We start from the raw sequence: 20,416 nt of genomic DNA on the forward strand, positions 1-20,416 counted from the left end.
GGGAAGGGGGAGGGATTGCATTGGGAGTTATACCTGATGTAAATGACGAGTTGATGGGTGCTGACGAGTTGATGGGTGCAGCACACCAACATGGCATAAGTATACATATGTAACAAACCTGCATGTTATGCACATGTACCCTAGAACTTAAAGTATAATAAAAAATACAAAATAAAAAAATCACATAATATTGCCAGAAATAATCATAACATTTACCTGATTAATTCCACTATACAATAATGCTTTCTGTCTTATCTAGGCCCTAGTTTTACTGCTCATCTTTCCCATTGAGTTTCCATCACATTTTCCACCTCACCTCTTCCAAACATTTTTTCTGATCTTCTAATACTCAATCCCTTATCACCTTCTCTAATGATCACCTTTTCTCTTACTGCACAGAAAAGTCCACCTGAAGAAGCTCCCTTAATTCTCCTCCTCTTCATCTCCAAATTTTTAGTTGAAACTGAACTCTTTCTTTCTTCTTTCCTTTTGGCTTCAGAGATATATTTTTCTCCCTTCTTAAGAATAATCCTTCCCTTGGACTCTCAACTGTATCCCTTCTGGTAACTTGCCCCATCTGTCATTTCTCATCTTTCATCACCCCCTTAAGTCTACAAAAAGGCTCAAAGTCTCCTTTATCCTTAAAACAAAACAAAACAACAACAAAAAAGAAGCGTACTATAAAGCTACAATAATCAAGACAGTGTGGTAGTAGCAAAGAATAAAATAAAATAGATCAATGGAACAGAATAAAGAGCCCAGAAATAAATCCACATAATCAATTATCTTCAACAAATGGGCAACAGTGGAGAAAAGTCAGTCTTTTCAATGAATGGTGCTGCAACAACTGGACACCCACATACAAAACAAACAAACAAAAAAGAATCTAGAGAAAAACCTTACACCTTTCACAAAGAGAATCACAAACATAGATGTAAAATCCAAAAGTATAGAACTCCTAGAAAGTAACGCAGGAAAAAAAATCTAGATGACTTTGGTTTTGCGACAACATTTTAAATATGACATCAAAGGCATGATCCATGAAAGAATGAAATGATGAGCTGAACTTCATTAAAATTAAAGACTTCTGTTTGGTTAAAGACATAAAGAGAATGAAAAGACAAGCCACAGACTGGGAGAAAATATTTGTAAAATATACATCTGATAAGGAACTGCTTTCCAAAATATACAAAGAACTCTTAAAACCCAACAACAAGAAAACAAACAACTGGATTAAAAAATGAGCCAAAGACCTTAACAGACACCTCACCAAAGAAGATATACAGATGGCAGATAAGCATATGAAAAGATGCTCAATGAGGAAATGTATATGTCATCAGGGAAATGAAAATTTAAATAATAAGATACCACAACAAACCTATTAGAATTGCCAAAATCCAGAACACTGACAATACCAAATGCTGATGAGGATGTGGAAATCCCATTTACTGCTGATGGAATGCAAAATGGTACAGCCACTTTAGAACACAGCTTGTCAGTTTCTTATATAACTAAGCATACTCTTACCATATGATCCAGCAATTACACTCCTTGGTATTTACCCAAAGGAGCTGAAAACTTACGGCTACACAAAAACCTGCACACAGATGTTTATGGCACCTTTATTCATAATTGCCAAAATTCAAAAGCAACCAAGATGCCTTTCAGTTTGTCAATGAGTAAATAAACTGTGGTACATCCCAACAATGTAATATTACCCAATGCTAAAAAGAAATGAGCTATCAAGCCATGAAAAGACATGAAAGAAACTTAAATGTATACTAGTAAGTGAAAGAAACCAATATAAAAAGGCTATATACTCTATAACTTCAAATATATGACAGTCTGCAAAAGACAAAACTATGAAAACAGTAAAAAGATCAGTGATTTCCAGGGGCTCAGGGGAAGGGATAATAAGGTGAAACACAGAAGATTTTTAGGGCAGAGAAACTACTCTATATGATACATAATGGTAGATACATGATATTATACATTTGTCAAAACTCTTAAAATGTTCCACATCCTTAAATACATTAATGTGAACTATGGTCTTTAGGTGAAATGATGTGTTAATGAAGGTAATGACTGTAACAAATGTACCACTCTGGTGGGAAATAGGGGGAGACTACACAGGTGTGGGGTCAGGAAGTATATGGGAAATATCTGTATCTTCTTCTCAATTTTGTTATGAACCTAAAACCTCTCTAAAGAAAAAAGTGTACTGAATCAAAAATCAAATATAACAAGCATCAATAAAAATATCACTATGTAGACATAGTGTAGTAGTACATGGCTTCTGGCTCCCTTTGCTTATGGATCTCTCTCAAACTCTCATACATAACACCTGCTCAAATATAACATATTAGCTTTGTTTTTACTTCTACTATTTAAAAGAAAGAATTAAAAACAAGTGTCTTCTTTGTGAAAATAATAAGTCTTTGCTCTTATCACATTTTCAATCTTTCATATAAAAATATTCATCTGCCTCGAAAAGCCAAAGGTGTAAGAAATTTTATACTGCAAGGATAACTAACAATGTATCATTGGCTGGGCATGGTGACTCAAGTCTGTAATCTTAGCACTTTGGAAGGCCAAGGTGGGAGGATCATTTGAGCCCAGGAGTTCGAGACCAGCCTAGGTAACACAGTGAGACTCCATCTCTACAAAACTAATAAAAAATATATTAGCTGGGAGTGGTGGTACATGCCTATAGTCTCAGCTACTTGGGAGACTGAGGTGGGAGGACTGCCTGAGACCAGGAGGTTAAGGCTGCAGTGAGCCATAATGGCACCACTGTACTCCAGCCTGGACAACAGAGTGATACCTTCTCTCAAAAAAATAAAGAGGCCAGGCGCAGTGGCTCATGCCTGTAATCCCAGCACTTTGGGAGGCCGAGGGCGGATCACTTGAGGTCAGGAGTTTGAGACCAGTCTGGCCAACATGGTGAATCCCTGTCTCTACCAAAAATACAAAAAATTAGCTGGGTGTGGTGGCATGCGCCTGTAATCCCAGCTACTTGGGAGGCTGAGGTAGAAGAATCACTGGAACCTGGGAGGTAGAGGCTACAGTGAGCTGAGATTGTGCCACTGCACTCCAGCCTGGATGACAGAGTGAGACTCTGTCTCAAATAACATAAATAAATAAGTAAATATTAAATAAAAAAATGTGATTGAGGAACACAGAACGTTATATACAGACACACAACTGACAAGACTTTTCCTCAAAATAACATCAACTGCAAAAGAACACTGTGAATATTTTCACGGATTATGTTATAAACATTTTTATTTATAAAGATCGTATCAGCCGGGTGCGGTGGCTCACGCCTGTAATCCCAGCACTATGGGAGGCCAAGGTAGGGGGATCACTTGAAGTTAGGAGTTGGAGACCAGCCTGGTCAGCCCAGTGAAACCCCATCTCTATTAAAATTACAAAAAAAATTAGCTGGGCGTAGTGGTGCATGCATGTAATTCCAGCTACTCAGGAGGCTGAAGCAGGAGAAAAGCTTGAATCCAGGAGGTGGAGGTTGCAGTGAGCCGAGATCGACCCACCGCACTCCAGCCTGGGCAACAGAGCAAGACTCAGTCTCTAAATAAATAAATGAAAATAAAGATCCTATCTATCCCAAGCCAAAGTAGTTTTCATTCTCCAAAAAGGAAATGAAACAATACATTATTAGACTATGATTCAAACTAAAAAATTTATTTAATCTAATTTTCAAACTCATTACATTTTCAAGAGTCCAGCTATAAGGAAAACTTTCCAATATAATACTTACACTTATTTCAGTTTAGGCTTAGATTTCTCAGTGCCTAATCACTAAGACTTAGCAAGTGAATACCTGTTTCTAGTCTCTGAAAAGAAATAAAATTTCTTCTAACCATATAAGCTAGCCAGGACTCCATAACGAACTGACTGATGATAGCAGAATATGCTGAGGTTACTAAATAAAAGCTTTCATAGTTACCCAAGTTATTAACAGCCAAACATTCAGAATTTCACAGAACATATGCAAGAATGTTTGAGCCCTTAAAATAGCAGAATAATAAGAACTCAGACACAAGACAAAGCTCAAGAAAAAGATCTTTAAGTCTTTTTTTTTTTTTTATAACTTTTATTTTCAGGCTTTGTTGGAAATAGTACCTCTTAAAACCTACACGGTGATAAACCTACACGGCCCTAGAAAAATTTTCAACTTTAATAACATAAAATACATTGAGTTTTTAAACAAAGAGCCAAGATACTCAGAACAATTCTTACCACTTGGATAAGAAATTCTACTGGAAAACCACCTAATGTTTCAGTGTCAGAGCCAGAAATTTTACTTCTCCACGGCGACTGTCCCAATAAAGGATCATTATCCTGTGGGAATAAAAGGGAATTATTTAATCATTGACTATTCAGAGGAAGAAACTTATTTTATTTTATTTTTTTAAACAGAGTCTCGCTTTGTTGCCAAATGTGATCTCAACTCACTGCAACCTCCGACTCCTGGGTTCAAGTGATTCTCCTGCCTCAGCCTCCCAAGCAGCTGGGATTACAGGTGCGCACCACCATACCCAGCTAATTTTTGTATTTTTAGCAGAGATGGCATTTCACCATGTTGGTCAGCTGGTCTCAAACTCCTGACCTCATGATCTGCCTGCCTCAGCCTTCCAAAGTGCTGGGACTACAGGTGTGAGCCACTGCGCCCAGCCAGGAAGTATCTTACTTTTAGAAAAAGAGAAAATTCTGTTATAATTAATATTATATTAAAATCCAATAAAAAGGAAAATATTTCTGGAGATGAAGCAACTATTTATGTTATTTAATATTTTCAATTCAAAATAGTGTGCATATCTTTTGAAGCTGTAATAGATGTGTATTTCTTAAGAACATAGTTCACCTTCATAATAATCAATTAAATTATTGATAATATTTCTAAAATATACTTACCATAATTGGTGATTGGAGAGGAGGAGTATAATGTAACCGTGGTGGGGTCATAAAAAATCGAGAAGGCCGCTGTTTCTGTCCAAAGGCAGCAATTGGCATTGTCTCATGAGGCTCATTACTCTGAGAAAACAGATTAATCCACAAAACTTAAAGAAATTTACCATCATTTAAGCTTTATAATCATTGTATTTCAGCTTGAGATATATATTCATGCATATTCTATGATTCATACAGAATTTATTACTTATATATTTAATTATTTATAGAGTAGCATATTAGTCTATACAGATCAAAGGCTAGAACTTAAAACAGAGTATGAAAACACTACTTTGCTGCCAAAAGGATGAACCTCCAGAAGACAAAAAGAAATAAAAAAAAAAGGGGGGGGGTCAAAATAGTTCAGAGAATCAAAGATTATTATTAAAGTTTTCTATGGCCACCTTTGGTTATCTGCATTTAGACTGTCTGAATATATCCTACAATAATTAAAAATCAATTCTTATTTAGCCAGGGAGAAATATTTGGGTGACCTCATAAAAATAGTTAAATTAATGAAACAGAGAAGCAATTTACTTTTTTTTTTTTTTTTGAGACCAAGTTTCACTCTTGTTAACCAAACTGGAGTGCAATGGCGCAATCTGGGCTCACTGCAACCTCCACCTCCTGGGTTCAAGCAATTCTTCTGCCTCAGCCTCCCAAGTAGCTGGGATGACAGGTGCACGCCACCATGCCTGGCTAACTTTTTGTATTTTTAGTAGAAATGGGGTTTCACCATGTTAGCCAGGCTGGTCTCGAACTCCTGACCTCAGGTGATCCACCCACCTCGGCCGGCCAAAGTGCTGGGATTATAGGCGTGAGCTATCGTGCCCGGCCAATTTACTTTTTTTGAAAGGAGAGTTTAAAGATTTCATCCTTTAATGTAAAAACTTAAGAGTAGTGTACTCTGTTCTACATTTAGTTTCAATTTTGTTTCTCTCCTATTGTGGAGAGATATCAAGCAATATTGTATTTCTGCACTAAGGAGATATATATCTTTTAGGAAATTTATTTACAAAGACAGACATACATATACAAAAGTACATTCTAGGCAAAGGTTGCAGTGAGCCGAGATCACACCACTGCACTCCAGCCTGGGCGACAGAGCAAGACTCCGTCTCAAAAAAAAAAAGATCTCGATTCTAGTCTCAGCCTAATAGGAAACCAGATCTAGAGCCCTGAATAAATTACGCAACTGTACTTATGTCTTGAGTTTCATCATGCAAAAGCGAAGGTAATTAACACCCATCCTGCATACCTCTGAAAATAAAACAGGAGAACAAATAAGTACAAGATGTTACTTCATACTTTAAAAATAATTTTGCAAAAGGACTATACTTTAACCTAACAGCTGCAATGAAAATGTTATGTAGCTTCTTCTCCAAGGTTATTTAGTCAGGACTCATCAGTTTGGTTATACTAAAGTGCTGTGTCGTTAAGGTCCAACAGAGAAATTCTAGTTCCTGGAAAATGGAAGACTTAAGTATAGTTCTGAACCAGGGGTCTAGCAGATAGGGCTGGGGGCCCCTAAGGATCTCTTCTTCTGTGAGCTAAAGTCTTGATTCTATCATAAAACACGATTTCTAAGAAAACTCTATATAACACATTTAACAGGCATAAAACACAAATGTATTATGAAATAACACTTACGAGAACTTCATAGTCAGGGATGGTATGGGTTCCAAGCCCTGTCCTATCAAAAGTTACTCTATAAGTAGCATTAAGAGTATCCACAGCATCTATTTGTCCAGTGAACAAACCATCATGAACACCACGTAATCGTGCTGAGAAAAGAACAAAGGCATTATGATGTGTGGGAGATACAAAGAAGAGTCAAATATAAAACTGTTCCAAGCATGAAATTTAAATCATAGTACAGTATTTTGTCTATTAGAGTTTCAAAACAAGCATACACTTTATTTTTGGCTTAGAGAAACAGCAAAGATTTTTTGAAACAAAAACCAAAACTATATATGATGATCCCTAATTTCATATATGAATAAAATTATATTACTCCCAAATTAAGAGAAAAATATTTTGAATAATTTAACTGCAAAAAAAAACAAAAGAACTTTGCTCATTAAACTCATGAGTGAAGCACCAGGAGTAGTTCAATTTTAAAAAAAAGCAAAGATTTTGTGTAGAAAAGAATTAAAGAATTTAATACAGCAGGCCTGAGACTGCTATACTTAGGAAAACCTCCTTGCAAGGTTGGCCTTTGTCTGGTATCTGGGAACTTTGATTTCAGAAGTGTTCCCACTGTTCCCTAATTAATAATGGTGGTTTACTGTGTCTAGATTGTGCAGACGATGTGGTTAATGCTGGACACCTGCTTTCCCTCTAGAAGACTGGAATTTTAGTATGTACTAGGCAAAAGTTGCCTACATACTCAGCCCCCAGTAGAAACTCTGGTCACTGAGTCTCTAATGAGCTTCCCTGGTAGACAACACTTATAAGCGTTGTGACAACTTGTTTCTGGGGGAATTAAAAAAGTCTTGCATGACTCTATTGGGAGAGGACTTTTGAAAACTTGCGCGTGCTTGGCGTGGTTTCCTCTGGACTTTGCCCCAGGCACCTTACTCTTTTGCCAATTTTATTTTGTATCCTTCACTGTAACAAATGTTACCCATAAGTACATGTACTGAGTACTCTGAGTCTTTCTAGTGAATCACTAAAACTAGTAGTCTTGGAACTGATGACACAGATGAACTCTGTGTCACTATTATTTAAGTCCAGCCTAAAATAACATCAGAGAAATCCAAACAAACATCCAACATGAGTAAAAAATTTAAGAACAGCAGCATCGATGGCTTTAAACTGGGCAAAGTAATATATTTTAGACTAACCGAATAGTATAATACACAACATTTTAATAGAACACAGAAATACACAATGCAAAACTGTTTAAAATAAAAGGATCAACTGATAAAAACAACTGTAGAGGATGAAAATCTCTCTCAGTTTCTGACAGATCCTTTAAGAGAAAAGTAAACATGGATACGGAAGATGTGAATAATGAAGCTGAATAAACAAATATAAACATAGAAAAGGACTACTAGTTATGGTGGCATGAAGAGGCTGGTAATTCCTCTCCACTAAAAACAAGTACGAATGAGATTGTCATGAGATTGTCAAAAACCATTCCAGGGTACTGGAAATGGATCAAATGTAGAAACCAAGAAATGTTTATTGTTGAAAAAGTGCTAGAGCTTCAAGTTAGGGCAGGGGGACTCAGTGGCATTTTTGTATGAGGTTATTCACACACCCACTACTACCATCAACGTGGTTGATGAGAATGGTTTTATTAGTTCAGGGTTGGTCACAAAAACCAGCCAGAATTTTGGTTGGTCATGAAAGACAGTCAGAAATTTAACAGGAAGGTCCTGGAAACCAGAGAGCTAAAAAAAGGGTGGAAATAAGCTCTCTCTACCATCCCGAGCTAACTGGATTACTATGCAAATGGATGGGGAAGACCTAATAGTCTGGCAAAAAGTAAAAGCTAAAGGTGACTTGAAAACTAGCAGCAACTTTGTATATACATTCTCCAACTCACATATAAATCAATGTGAGGCTTTTCCCAATCAAGATGTTTGAGCATAACCTCTGTTCAAATCATTAGGTGACCATTAAGTTATTATTATTATTTTGAGATGGGAGTCTCGCTCTGTTGCCCAGGATGGAATGTAGTGGTATGATCTCAGCTCACTGCAACCTCCGCCTCCTGGGTTCAAGTGATTCTCCTGCCTCAGCCTCCTGAGTAGCTGGGATTACAAGTGCCCACCACCACACTCAGCTAATTTTTTTTTTTTTTGTATTTCTAGTAGAGACAGGGTTTCACCATGCTGGCCAGGCTGGTCACAAACTCCTGACATTAGGTGATCCACTCGCCTCAGACTCCCAAAGTGCTGGGATTACAGGCGTGAGCCACCGCACCCAGCCCTGACCACTAAATTATATGCAGACACAGGCCAACTCTTTGGAAACCAAGTTTAATAATAATAATAAATATAAGAATAAAAACATGAAGCAGAGACATCAGTATTTGCACAGCCAAGTTATTAAAGCAAATCCAACAACTCTCCAAAAAATCAGAATACATAGTTGCTACAATATATTATCTGAAATACCAAGTTTTCCACCAAAAATTACTAGACATGTAAAGAAGTAGGAAAGTATGGCTCTTAATCAAGAAAAGTACAGTAATAAATTGATAGAGATAATATATTTAGCAAAGACTTAAAAAGCAGCTGTTATAAATATGTTCAAAGAATTAAAGGAAGCTGGGCGCAGTGGCTCATGCTTGTAATCCCAGCACTTTGCGAGGCCCAAGTGGGTGGATCACTGGAGCTCAGGAGTTCAAGATTAGCCCGTGCAACATGGTGAAATCCCATCTCTACAAAAACATACAAAAACATTAGCCAGATGTGGTGGCATGTGCCTGTAGTCCCTGGAGGCTGAGGTGGGAGGAATGCTTGAGCCCAAGAGGTAGAGATTGCAGTGAGCCAAGATCATACCACTGCACCCCAGCCTGGAAGACAGAGCAAGACTCTCTCAAAAAAAAAAAAAACAAAAAAAACCCAAAAAACAAAAAAAAAGTTTGTGTATGTACGCACTTTTTTCCTATTCTTTTCATTTCTATTTTTTGAAAAATTTATTTGATAAATAAAATTTTTATTTATTTTCCATTTACTCCTTTAGATAACCTACAGAAAATCCCAGATAACCTGGAATTATTGTTCATTTTACGAAGATTACTTTCAGGATAGTTCAGATTCTTACAATTTCTTAACAAATCAATGATTTTAATATCTTTTTTAACACTCTCATTTCTCCAGAGGTAAACAACTGTGGCTTAAGTATCATGTCTCAAACAACTTCCTATATACTGTAGCTAAAGTATCATGTCTAGACATTTTTCCAAACTTCTCTACTATTCAGATTTTCATTACTTTGAATACCCAGTGCATCTGTCAAACTCTTGTGCTTCTAACTCTGTATATGATAATCACAAAGTCCAGTCACTTTTTACCTGCCAGATTCTTTGTTCCTACAGCAAAATCCCTAATAGAGTGACATTTTTATTCTTTTTGCTTGTTTTTGAGGAATAATCCACTACTCTTTGTTTACTAAAATATTTTCTAAAGGAATATGTTTAATTAAATTCTATTGTGGTCAGAGAAATTCTCTATATGATTTCAATCTTTCAAAATTTATTGACTTTTTTAATGGGCCAGTATATGGTATATGTTGATAAATAAGTCATTTGCATATGTAAATAATATGTATTCTGCAGTTGTTGAGTGTAGTATTCTAAAAATATTATTTAGATCAAGATAATTGATAGTGTTGTTGAGATCCTCTATACGTGTACATACATATTTTGGCTTCTTCTACCTATTAATTATTGGAAGTGAGGTGTTAAAACCTACAACTACGTTGTGGATTTGTCTATTTCATTCTTTAGTTATCTCAACTATTGCTTTCATGTATGTTGAAGCTCTATTGTTAGGTATATAGTATATACATACATAATATTAGGATTGGTATATCTTTCTGATGAACGGGCCATTTTTATCATTATGAAGTACTTCTCTCTGACAATACTGTCTTGATACCTATTTTTCTCTAATGTTAAAATAGCCACTTTAGCTTTCTTACAGTTACTATTTGCACTGCATATCTTTTTCATCTTTTCGCTTTCAACCTATGATTTTATATTTTAAGTATAACTCTTGAAGACAGCATATAGATGAGTCTTACTTTTTTTAAATCCAGTCTCATAATCTTTACTTTTTTTTTTCTTTGAGACAGTCTCACTGTTGCCCACGCTAGAGTGCAGAGTGCAATGGGTGTGATCTTGGCTCGCTGCAACTTCTGCCTCCCAGGTTCAAGTGATTCTCCTGCCTCAGCCTCCTGAGTAGCTGGGATTACAGGCATGCGCCACCACGCCCGGCTAGTTTTGTATTTTCAGTGTAGATGGGGTTTTACCATGTTGGCCAGGCTGTCTCAAACTCCTGACCTCAAGTGATCCGCCTGCCTTGGCCTCCCAAAGTGCTGGGATTACAGGCGTGAGCCACCATGCCTGGTCAATCCTTACTTTTTAATTGAAGTGGGTTTTTTTTTTTCCTAAAGAGACAAAGTCTAGCTCTATTACCCAAACTGGAGTGCAGTGGCATGATCATAGCTCACTGTAGCCTAGAACTCCTGTGCTCAAGTGATCCTCTCATCTCAGCCTCCTGAGTAGCTGGGACTACAGGTGCCCACTACCATGCTTGACTTTTTTTTTTTTTTTTTTTTAATTTTTGTAGAGACAGGGTCTCACTATGTTGGGAAAAAGCTAAGTGTTAGGAAAAAAGCTGAGGCAGGGCTTGCATCTCTGACATAATGTCCCCTGGAATGTGTCTAGACTTGCTGGCTTTCTTCTAGCCCTCCTAGGCTCCTAGATTGTATTCTCGTTATCTCAAGTAGCAGAACATGTTCTATATAAATGCTAAGCCGTCACAGCTGTAGATCATGTGCCTGCCTTTTTGACCCCCATATTCTCATCACCTGTTTCTTTGTTGGATTACCAATAAACAGCATGGGCTCCCAGAGCTTGGGGCCTTCACAGCCTCCACAATTGCAGTGGGCCCCTGGTCCCACTTTCTTTCTCAAACTGTCTTTTTCTCAATCCTTTGATTCAGCCAGACTTCATCGCCCCCACGACCTGGTGCTGGGTCTTATCACCGCAACATACTACGTAGCCCAGGCTAGTCCCAAACTCCTGGGCTTAAGTGATCCTCCTGCCTTGGCCTCCCCAAAGTACTGGGATTACAGGTGTGAGCCAGTGTGCTTGGCAGAAGTGTTTATAGTTCACAGGCATTTGATATAACAATAGGGTAGCTAGACTTAAGTCTACCTAACCTTGCTATTTTCTATTTATCCCATTTGGGTTTTCTGTTGTTGTTCCCTGTCCCTTCTTTCCTGCCATCTTTTTTTAAAATCAGATAATTTTTTTTTTTTTTTGAGACAATGTCTCACTCTGTCCAGGCTGGAGTGCTGTGGTATAATCACTTCTCCCTGCAGTTGAGACTCAGGTAATCCTCCCACCTCAGCCTTCCAAGGAACTGGAACTACAGAAGCACATCACCACACCTGACCAATTTTTGTATTTTTTGTAGAGACAGGGTTTCACCATGTTGCCAGGCTGGTCTCAAATTCCTGGGCTCAAGTGACTGGCTTGCCTTGGCCTCCCAAAGTGCTGGAATTATAGGCATGAGCCACTGCACCTGGCCAAATTCAGTATTTAAAAAATGAAATTCTCTTTTGACTTTTTAGCTATACTTCTTTGCATTTGTTTTGTTTTTTTTTTTTTTTTCAAAAAGGCAGTTCCCAAACCAGCAGCATTACTTTGAAACTTGTCAGACGTGCAAATTCCCAGGCCCTATCCCAGACCTTCTGAATCAGAAACTCAGAGGTAGAGCCCAGCAATATGTTTTATCAAGCCCTTCAGGTGATTCGATTCTGATGCATACTAAAGTTTTCAGCCACAATAGGCTAGGAATGGGCTCACTCTCAACATTACTTTCTTTTTTTTCTGAGACGGAGTCTCACTCTGTCACCCAGGCTGGAGTGCAGTGGTACAATCTCAGTTCACTGCAACCTCCGCCTCCTGGGTTCAAGTGATTCTCATGCCTCAGCCTCCCAAGTAGCTAGGATTACAGGCGTGCATCACTATTCCCAGCTAATTTTTGTATTTTTAGTAGAGACAAGTGATCCACTTGCCTTGGCCTCCCAAAATGCTGGGATTACAGGCGTGAGCCACTATGCCTGGCCTTAACATTACTTTCTACTAAATTAATACCATGTGTTCATAAATAAAATTTAAGAACTTGGCAACACAATAATTTCATTTTATTCATTTATTTATTCATTTCTGGTGTTCTATGGTCCTTTCTGTAGATTCCAGTTTATATATGATATCGTAATGTAAAAAAGTTCCTTTCAGTCTGAAGAACTTTTTTGGCATTACTTCTAGCATTTTTTCTGATATGAAGTTGGCTGCCATCCGTATCAGTGCTCCTCTTACATAATATGCTGTTTTTCTGTGACTGCTTTTAAGAGTTTCTCTGAAGATTTTCTGTGTTGTGTCTAATGATGGGTTTTGTGTACACGTGGGTATCCTGCTTGGGGTTCAGAGTACCTTAGATCTATACTTCTGAAAAAATTTCAGCTTTTGTTTTGTCTAATATTTTTTATGTGCCAATGCCTCTCTGTCTTTATGGGGACCACAATTACACATATGTTATCTTGTTTAATATTGTCTCAGGGGGATCGGAGGGTCTATTTTTTTTTTCCTACCTGTTTTCATACTTGGATAATTTCTACTGATACATTCTCAAGTTCACCAACCCATTCTTTTACTGTTTCCAATTTGCTTTTAAGCTCATTCAGAAGTTTTTCTTTTCAAATATTATACTTTTCAGTTCTAAATTCATTTTCTTTATCTGAAAAATGTCCATTTATTCACTCAGATTTCCTGTGTTCATTATATTTACATTTAAGTTCATGAACATGTCTTATGATAGCTATTTTGAAGTCATTGTCTGCTAATCCCAACATCTGAGTCATCTCAGAGTCTATCTCTATTGATGGCATTTTTATTGACTATGGAATTTTCTTTTTTTTCCCCACAAGGATAGCAATTTTTTATTGTATGCTGCACAGGGTATTGAATTTTTTTCTTGTAGGCAAAAAAAATTACTGGCAGATCTTTTTGATCCTGTCATACTTGCTTTTTGTGTGGGCTGGTCTGTTTCAGTTATGAACTTATTTAGAGCATGTTTACTCCTTAAGGAGGCCCTGTGAACTTGATACAATTTCCATAAGTCACAACATATCATTATTCTTTTGATTTTTTTCAACCACTTACAAATATAAAAAGTATTCTAGGCTCACAAACTATACATAAATGGGTGGCAGCCTAGATTTGGCCGACAGGCCATAAGTTTACTGACCCCTGCACTAGCCCAAAGAGTAAATGTAAAACATTGCTTTAAAAAAGCCCTAGGCTAGGCCAGGGGTGGTGGCTCACACCTGTAATCCCAGCACTTTGGGAGGCCGAGGTGGGTGGATTACGAGGTCAGGAGTTCAAGACCAGCCTGGCCAACATGGTGAAACCCCGTCTCTACAAAAAATACAAAATACGTTGGGCGAAAATACAAAATATGTTGAGCATGGTGTCGCGTGCCTGCAGTCCCAGTTACTCGGGAGGCTGAGGCAGGAGAGTCACTTGAACGTGGGAGGCGGAGGTTGCAATGAGCCGAGATTGAGCCACTGCACTCCAGCCCGGCGACAGAGCAAGACTCCATCTCAAAAAAAAAAAAAGAAAAAGAAAAAAAAGGAAGAAAAAGAAAAAAAAGCTCTAGGCTGGGTGCAGTGGCTCATGCCTGTAATCCCAACACTTTGAGAGGCCAAGGCGGACAGAAGATCACTTGAGGTTGGGAGTTTGAGACCAACCAGCCTGGCCAACTTGGTGAAATCTCATCCCTACTAAAAAAACTACAAAAATTAGCCAGGCGTGGTGGTGGATGCCTGTAATCCCACTTACTCAGGAAGCTGAGGCGGGAGAATTGCTTGCACCCTGGAGGCGGAGGTTGTAGTCAGCCAAGATTGCACCATTGCACTCCAGCCTGGGCAACAGAGCAAGACTTTGTCTCAAAAAACAAAAACAAAAATAAAAAACACAACACACAAAACAGCTCTAGTAGTTTTCTCACATTTGGTACAGCCTGTCTAACCTATTCACCACTGTAACAAGAGTACTTACATAAAAACACTATCTAAGATTTTCAGTCTTGTCAAATAATATCACCAGTCCTTAAAATTCTGCAACAATGAATTTTTAAGGATTTCCTAATGAGTCTGAGTCACTCGACTCATGTCAGCATTTCTCTGGCATAAATCAGTATGTCAGCATTAGTACTTATACTAGACTTTATTGCTGTAGTTATTTATATGGAGTTTTTAGAACGGATACACTTTTCAAATATGCTGTCTACCCATCTCATCTCATTTCCACCTCTACTTCCAGACTAGTTTTAAGACAGGGATCATATCATCTATAATCTGTTAATTACACAGTGAGTTGTCAATATACACTCATTTATTACCAAATCTAGTCTCTCCTAGATAAACTGTGTTAGGATTTCATATGCACAATTTGGTCTCTTCTCTATTTTCTACATTTCCTCTTAATCATTTTTACAATATAATAGAAACATGTACCACTTTTATAGTCAGGAAAAATGATATAAATATGTAACTCCAGGTTCCCTTCCCTCCAAAAACTATTCTCGAATTACTCCGACCATTTTTCAATGGTTGAAGTCCAATTACAATTACTCAGTACAATTACTAGCCTATTCTATTCACTTAACACCTTATTTCTTGTATTACATATATTGTAATTCGCCTTCACCAAGTAATTAAGGATTAACTTAAACCTGAGATTTTGTACTTTCTCTCCATATTATGAGTACACCAAATCACATCTACAAAATGGACAAAATTTACACCCCTAAAAATGTTGAGCAGACTAGTGAATAATTTAGTTTTATTCGATCATTAGAAATGGACTATTTCTAGACCCAAAGTCCAGGAGAACAATGGTGTTTGTGAACTAACCAGACAAGGCTTGTTAGGAAAGGAAAACAAATAATGTAGAAGGAAAATATAGAATAATTTAAAATTTAAAAAATTTATGGCCAGGTGTGGTGATTCATGCCTGTAATTCCAGCACTTTGGGAGACCGAGGCAGGAGGATTGCTTGAGCCCGGGAGGTCGAGGCCTCAGTGAGCCAAGATCACGCCACTGCATTCCAGCCTAGGTGACAGAGGGAGACTCGGTCTCAAAAAGAAAAAAAAAACACAACAAACTTTAAAATAATACATAGCTATACTTACTCCAATAGATTATTAAATTTCATCTTTGTGGCAGTTGGCTTTAGTTTATATTGTAGTAGATGTTACTTTGAACCAATACACTTTTTCCCAATTACTTTAAAAAATAGATTTCATGCATGAAGAAAGAGTAACTTCTATAGTAAACTGCACAGAGCTACAGTTTAAGCTTTCTAAATTTAAAAGCCATTTCTCGAATGGAGATTATCTGGGTTACTTACACCTTCAGAATTTTGTCCCATGTGTACGTGTAAACACATCCTAGTGAAAAATCAAAGTCACTAAGGAAAAAAAGATCAAGTGATGTGTACTACAGAACTCCTACTCCGTCCCTGAGCATCAATCAGGCTGAGAGAATGTTGAGGGATAGGGATAGGGTGAGGGTTAATGATGTCTATTGTAAATACTTCTTGGTAATTAAAAATGGAATAAGAACCAAAGAAACAAAAAAGATTACCTTGATTAAAAATTACAAGTCAAAAGAGTAATTAGCTTGTTTTCACTTACCTGTAACTTTCGTTCCAATAACCAGAGGCAAAGGAATTTCATCTGGGAGATCTTTGAATTGTGAAACATCTGCAACTTTCCTTTGTTGTAAGAGCCTTATTTTCTGCCGTTTCTGTTTTAATGCTGATCTCTCTTCCTCAAAAAATGCAGAAGAACATCTAGAATAAATTATAAAAAACATACAAACTGATAACTACCCCATATAAAAACTTAAAATCTTTTTTTTTTTCCTTCTTTTTTTTGAGATAGGGTCTGGCTGTCGCCCAGGCTGGAGTGCAGTGCACAATCTCGGCTCACTGCAACCTCCACCTCTGGCTCAAGCGATTCTGGGCTCCACCTCCTTGGCTCAAGTGCTGGGATTAAAAACTTAAAATCAGCTGGACGCGGTGGCTCACACCTGTAATCCCAGCACTTTGGGAGGCCGAGGTGGGCAGATCAACTGAGGTCAGGAGTTTGAGACCAGCCTGGCCAATATGGTGAAACCCCGTCTCTAGTAAAAGTACAAAAATTAGCCAGGCGTGGTGGCAGGCGCCTGTAATCCCAGCTACTCAAGGGGCTGAGGCAGGAGAATTGCTTGAACCCGGAGGCAGAGGTTGCAGTGAGCCGAGATTGCGGCACTGCACTCCAGCTTGGGTGACAAGAGTGAGACTCTGTCTCAAAAAACAAAACAAAACAAAACAAACAAACAAACAAACAAAACCCTTAAAATCTATCCATCTCACCACTCCTTTTTTTCTTCTCATGAAGTATACCGTATTCAAAGGTTCTTAGATTGTTTCTGGCCGGGCATGGTGGCTCACGCCTGTAATCCTAGCAGTTTGGGAGGCCAAGGCAGGTGGATCACCTGAGGTCAGGAGTTTGAGACCAGCCTTGCCAACATGGCAAAACCCCATCTACACTAAAAATGCAAACATTAGCCAGGTGTGGTGGCAGGCGCCTATAATCCCAGCTACTCAAGAAGCTGAGGCAGGAGAATCGCTTGAACCCAGAGGGCAGAGGCTGCAGTGAGCCAAGATCGAGCCACTTCCCTCCAGCCTGGGTGACACAGTGAAACTCTGTCTCAAAAAAAAAAAAAAAAAAGTTTCTTTTTGGCCAAGTATGGTGGCTCACATCTTAATCCTGGCACTTTGTAGTCCGAGGTGGAAGAATTGCTTGAGCCCAGGAGTTTGAGACCAGCCTGGGCAACATAATGAGACTTTGTTTCTACTAAAAATTAAAAAATTAGCTAGGCATAATGGTGTGCAGCCAGCTATTTGGGAGGCTGAGGCAGGAGGATCATTTGAGCCCAGGAAGTTGAGGCTGCAATGAACTAAGCTGTGATTGCACCACTGCACTCTAGCCTGTACAACAGAGGGAGACTGTTTCCCCCCCCAAAAAAAAGGAGGAAAAAAAAGGGCTGGGCAAGGTGGCTCATACTTGTAATCTCAGCACTTTGGGAGGCTGAGGTGGAAGAACTGCCTGAGCTCAGGAGTTTGAGACCAGCCTGGGCAACATGGTGAAACCACATCTCTGCCAAAAAAAAAAAAAAGCTGGATGTGGTGACATGAGCCTGTAGTCCCAGCTACTCGGGAGGCTGAGGTGGGAGGATTGTTTGAGCCTGGGAGACAGGTTGTGGTGAGCCAAGATTGTACCACTCCAGCCTGGGCAACAAAGCAACACCCAGTCTCAAAAAAAAAAAAAAAAAGGAAGGAAAGAAAAAGGAACTGTTTCTTTTCACAGTAAATGACATTTCATTTTTTAAAAAACAGGACCTTGCAAGACTCAAAGACATATAAAGCAGGTTACTCCTTCCTACAAAGCAAAATAATTTTTTCACCATCCTGTGATGAAACTGTGCCTGGAATCTAGATCTCATAGGGACCAAGTTCAATTTCAATATTCTACCCAAAAGAACATGACATTTTCTCTGTGACCCAGTAAACACACCAATGCAGGAGCTACAGATAAGACCTGCTACTATGTAAACTTTTAATCATGCTTTCTGCCTTAAAAGTATAAATGCTGAATTCCCTTTTATTTCTAGAGCCTATCTTGCTTCCATTTTCAAATCCCAGGATGAAGCAAAGTATTTAAACATCATGTTCATGCCATGTTATGGCTTTCACTTTCAAAGATACATTATGAGCTCTATTGTCATTTAAGTTGTCTCAAAAACTAAATAAACACGATGAGAAAAAAGGATATAAAGACAAGCAATGTATAAAGTGAATTGTTGTTGGCAATGACGAATAAGGACTGGAATACACATAGAAAGATCTTAGCTGATAATATGACTTTTTGTATGATTTCTGAACTTGTTGAATATTGATTCAAGCTGTATATATGGGAAGAATATGAGAAGATAAAGCAAAGGATAATGGGTTACTAGTAAGCTAAGTAGTATCATAAAAACAGACTTGTGGCCGGGCGCGGTGGCTCACAACTGTTATCCCAGCACTTTGGGGCGCCAAGGTGGGCGGATTATGAGGTCAGGAGATCGAGACCATCCTGGCCAATATGGTGAAATCCATGTCTACCAAAAACACAAAAATTAGCTGGGCGTGGCGGTGTGTGCCTGTAATCCCAGCTACTCAGGAGGCTGAGGCAGGAGAATCGCTTGAACCCAGGAGATGGAGGTTGCAGTGAGCCAAAATCATGCCACTGTACTCTAGCCTGGCAATAGAGCGAGACTCTGTCTCAAAAAAATACAGTGAGATAGAAGGAATAAGTTCTAGTATATGACAGTATAGTAAGAAAATTATAGTTAATAACTGACTATTTCTTGTTTTTATTTTTCTTTTACTTTTGTTTTTTATTGACTATTTCCACATAGTTAGAAGAGAAAAATTATAATGTTCCCAACACAAAGAAAAATGTTTGAGGTAATGGATATCCCAATTACCCTGATTTGATCATTACACATTGTATACATGTACTCCCAAAATATGTATAACTATTATATATCAATTTTAAAAATATACCAAAAAACTCTTCTTGACATTAGAACCCAGGACCCATACTATTTCCCTACAGTTGACTTTTTTTTTTGAGATGGAGTCTCGCTCTTTGCCCAGGTTGGAATGCAGTGGTGTGATCTCGGCTCACTGCAACCTCCACTACCTGGGCTCAAGCAATTCTCCTGCCTCAGCTTCCTGAGTAGCTGGGACTACAGGTACACACCACCACGCCCAGCTAATTTTTGTATTTTTAGTAGAGATGAGGTTTCACCATATTGGCCAGGCTGCTCTCGAACTCCTGACCTCATGATTCACCTGCCTTGGCCTCCCAAAGTGCTGGGATTACAGGTGTTAGCCACTGGTGCCCAGCCATTATACTTTTCTTATAAATCCTTCGCTGACACCTTAGACATATACAATCAAAAAATGCATATGTTCCTCTATTTTTCTCAAATAGCCACAATATGCACTGTTGTGTATTTTGCTTACTTGACACAGCATAGCAATGTTTTCATATTAGTACACAGAAACGATCTTCTGTTTTTGTTTTATGTTAAATGGTTTCACGGTTTTCTATTATATGGAGTACCATACTATAATCATTCCCCCATTTATGAACTTTTAGGCTGTTGCCAATCTTTTGCTACTACAAACAATACTGCAATAAATACCTCTGTACATGTAATTTCATCTGTGTGCAAGTAGTTCTGTGTTATACATTCTTAAAAGTGCTACGTCAAGGGAATGGAAATTTGTAGATTTTATAGATACTACCAAATTGTCCTCCACAGAGATTATATAAAATTAATCTCTCACTAGTAATACATATGACTAACCATGCCATTACTAACCCCCAACACATTAAAACCTTTATGAACTCTGTCCACCTGATAGTTACAAGCAGCATCTTGGCTGGGTGCAGTGGCTCACGCCTGTGATCCCAGCACCTTGGGAGGCCGAGGTGTGCGGATCACCTGAGGTCAGGAGTTCAAGACCAACCTGGCCAACAGGGTGAAACCATTGTCTCTACTAAAAATACAAAAATTAGCCAGGCGTGGTGGC

General features: G+C 38.4%; 1 protein-coding gene across 3 annotated transcripts in view; it reads right to left on the bottom strand.

Annotated features, from left to right (window-relative positions):
- The window catches only part of LIN9 (lin-9 DREAM MuvB core complex component), a 111,359-nt gene that overhangs the window by 61,808 nt on the left and 29,135 nt on the right, over positions 1-20,416 (bottom strand). For all 3 annotated transcript variants that reach the window (XM_011948957.1, XM_011948960.1, XM_011948959.1), the window contains 4 exons: positions 16,419-16,576; positions 6,622-6,755; positions 4,936-5,055; positions 4,261-4,362 (listed from right to left, as the gene is read on the bottom strand). In XM_011948957.1, the coding sequence (XP_011804347.1) occupies positions 4,261-4,362; positions 4,936-5,055; positions 6,622-6,755; positions 16,419-16,576 (514 nt within the window). The remainder of the gene's footprint in view (positions 1-4,260; positions 4,363-4,935; positions 5,056-6,621; positions 6,756-16,418; positions 16,577-20,416) is intronic.

This window comes from Colobus angolensis, unplaced genomic scaffold (assembly GCF_000951035.1).
Source record: "Colobus angolensis palliatus isolate OR3802 unplaced genomic scaffold, Cang.pa_1.0 Scaffold288, whole genome shotgun sequence".
In the NCBI taxonomy this organism is placed as follows: Eukaryota; Metazoa; Chordata; class Mammalia; order Primates; family Cercopithecidae; genus Colobus; species Colobus angolensis.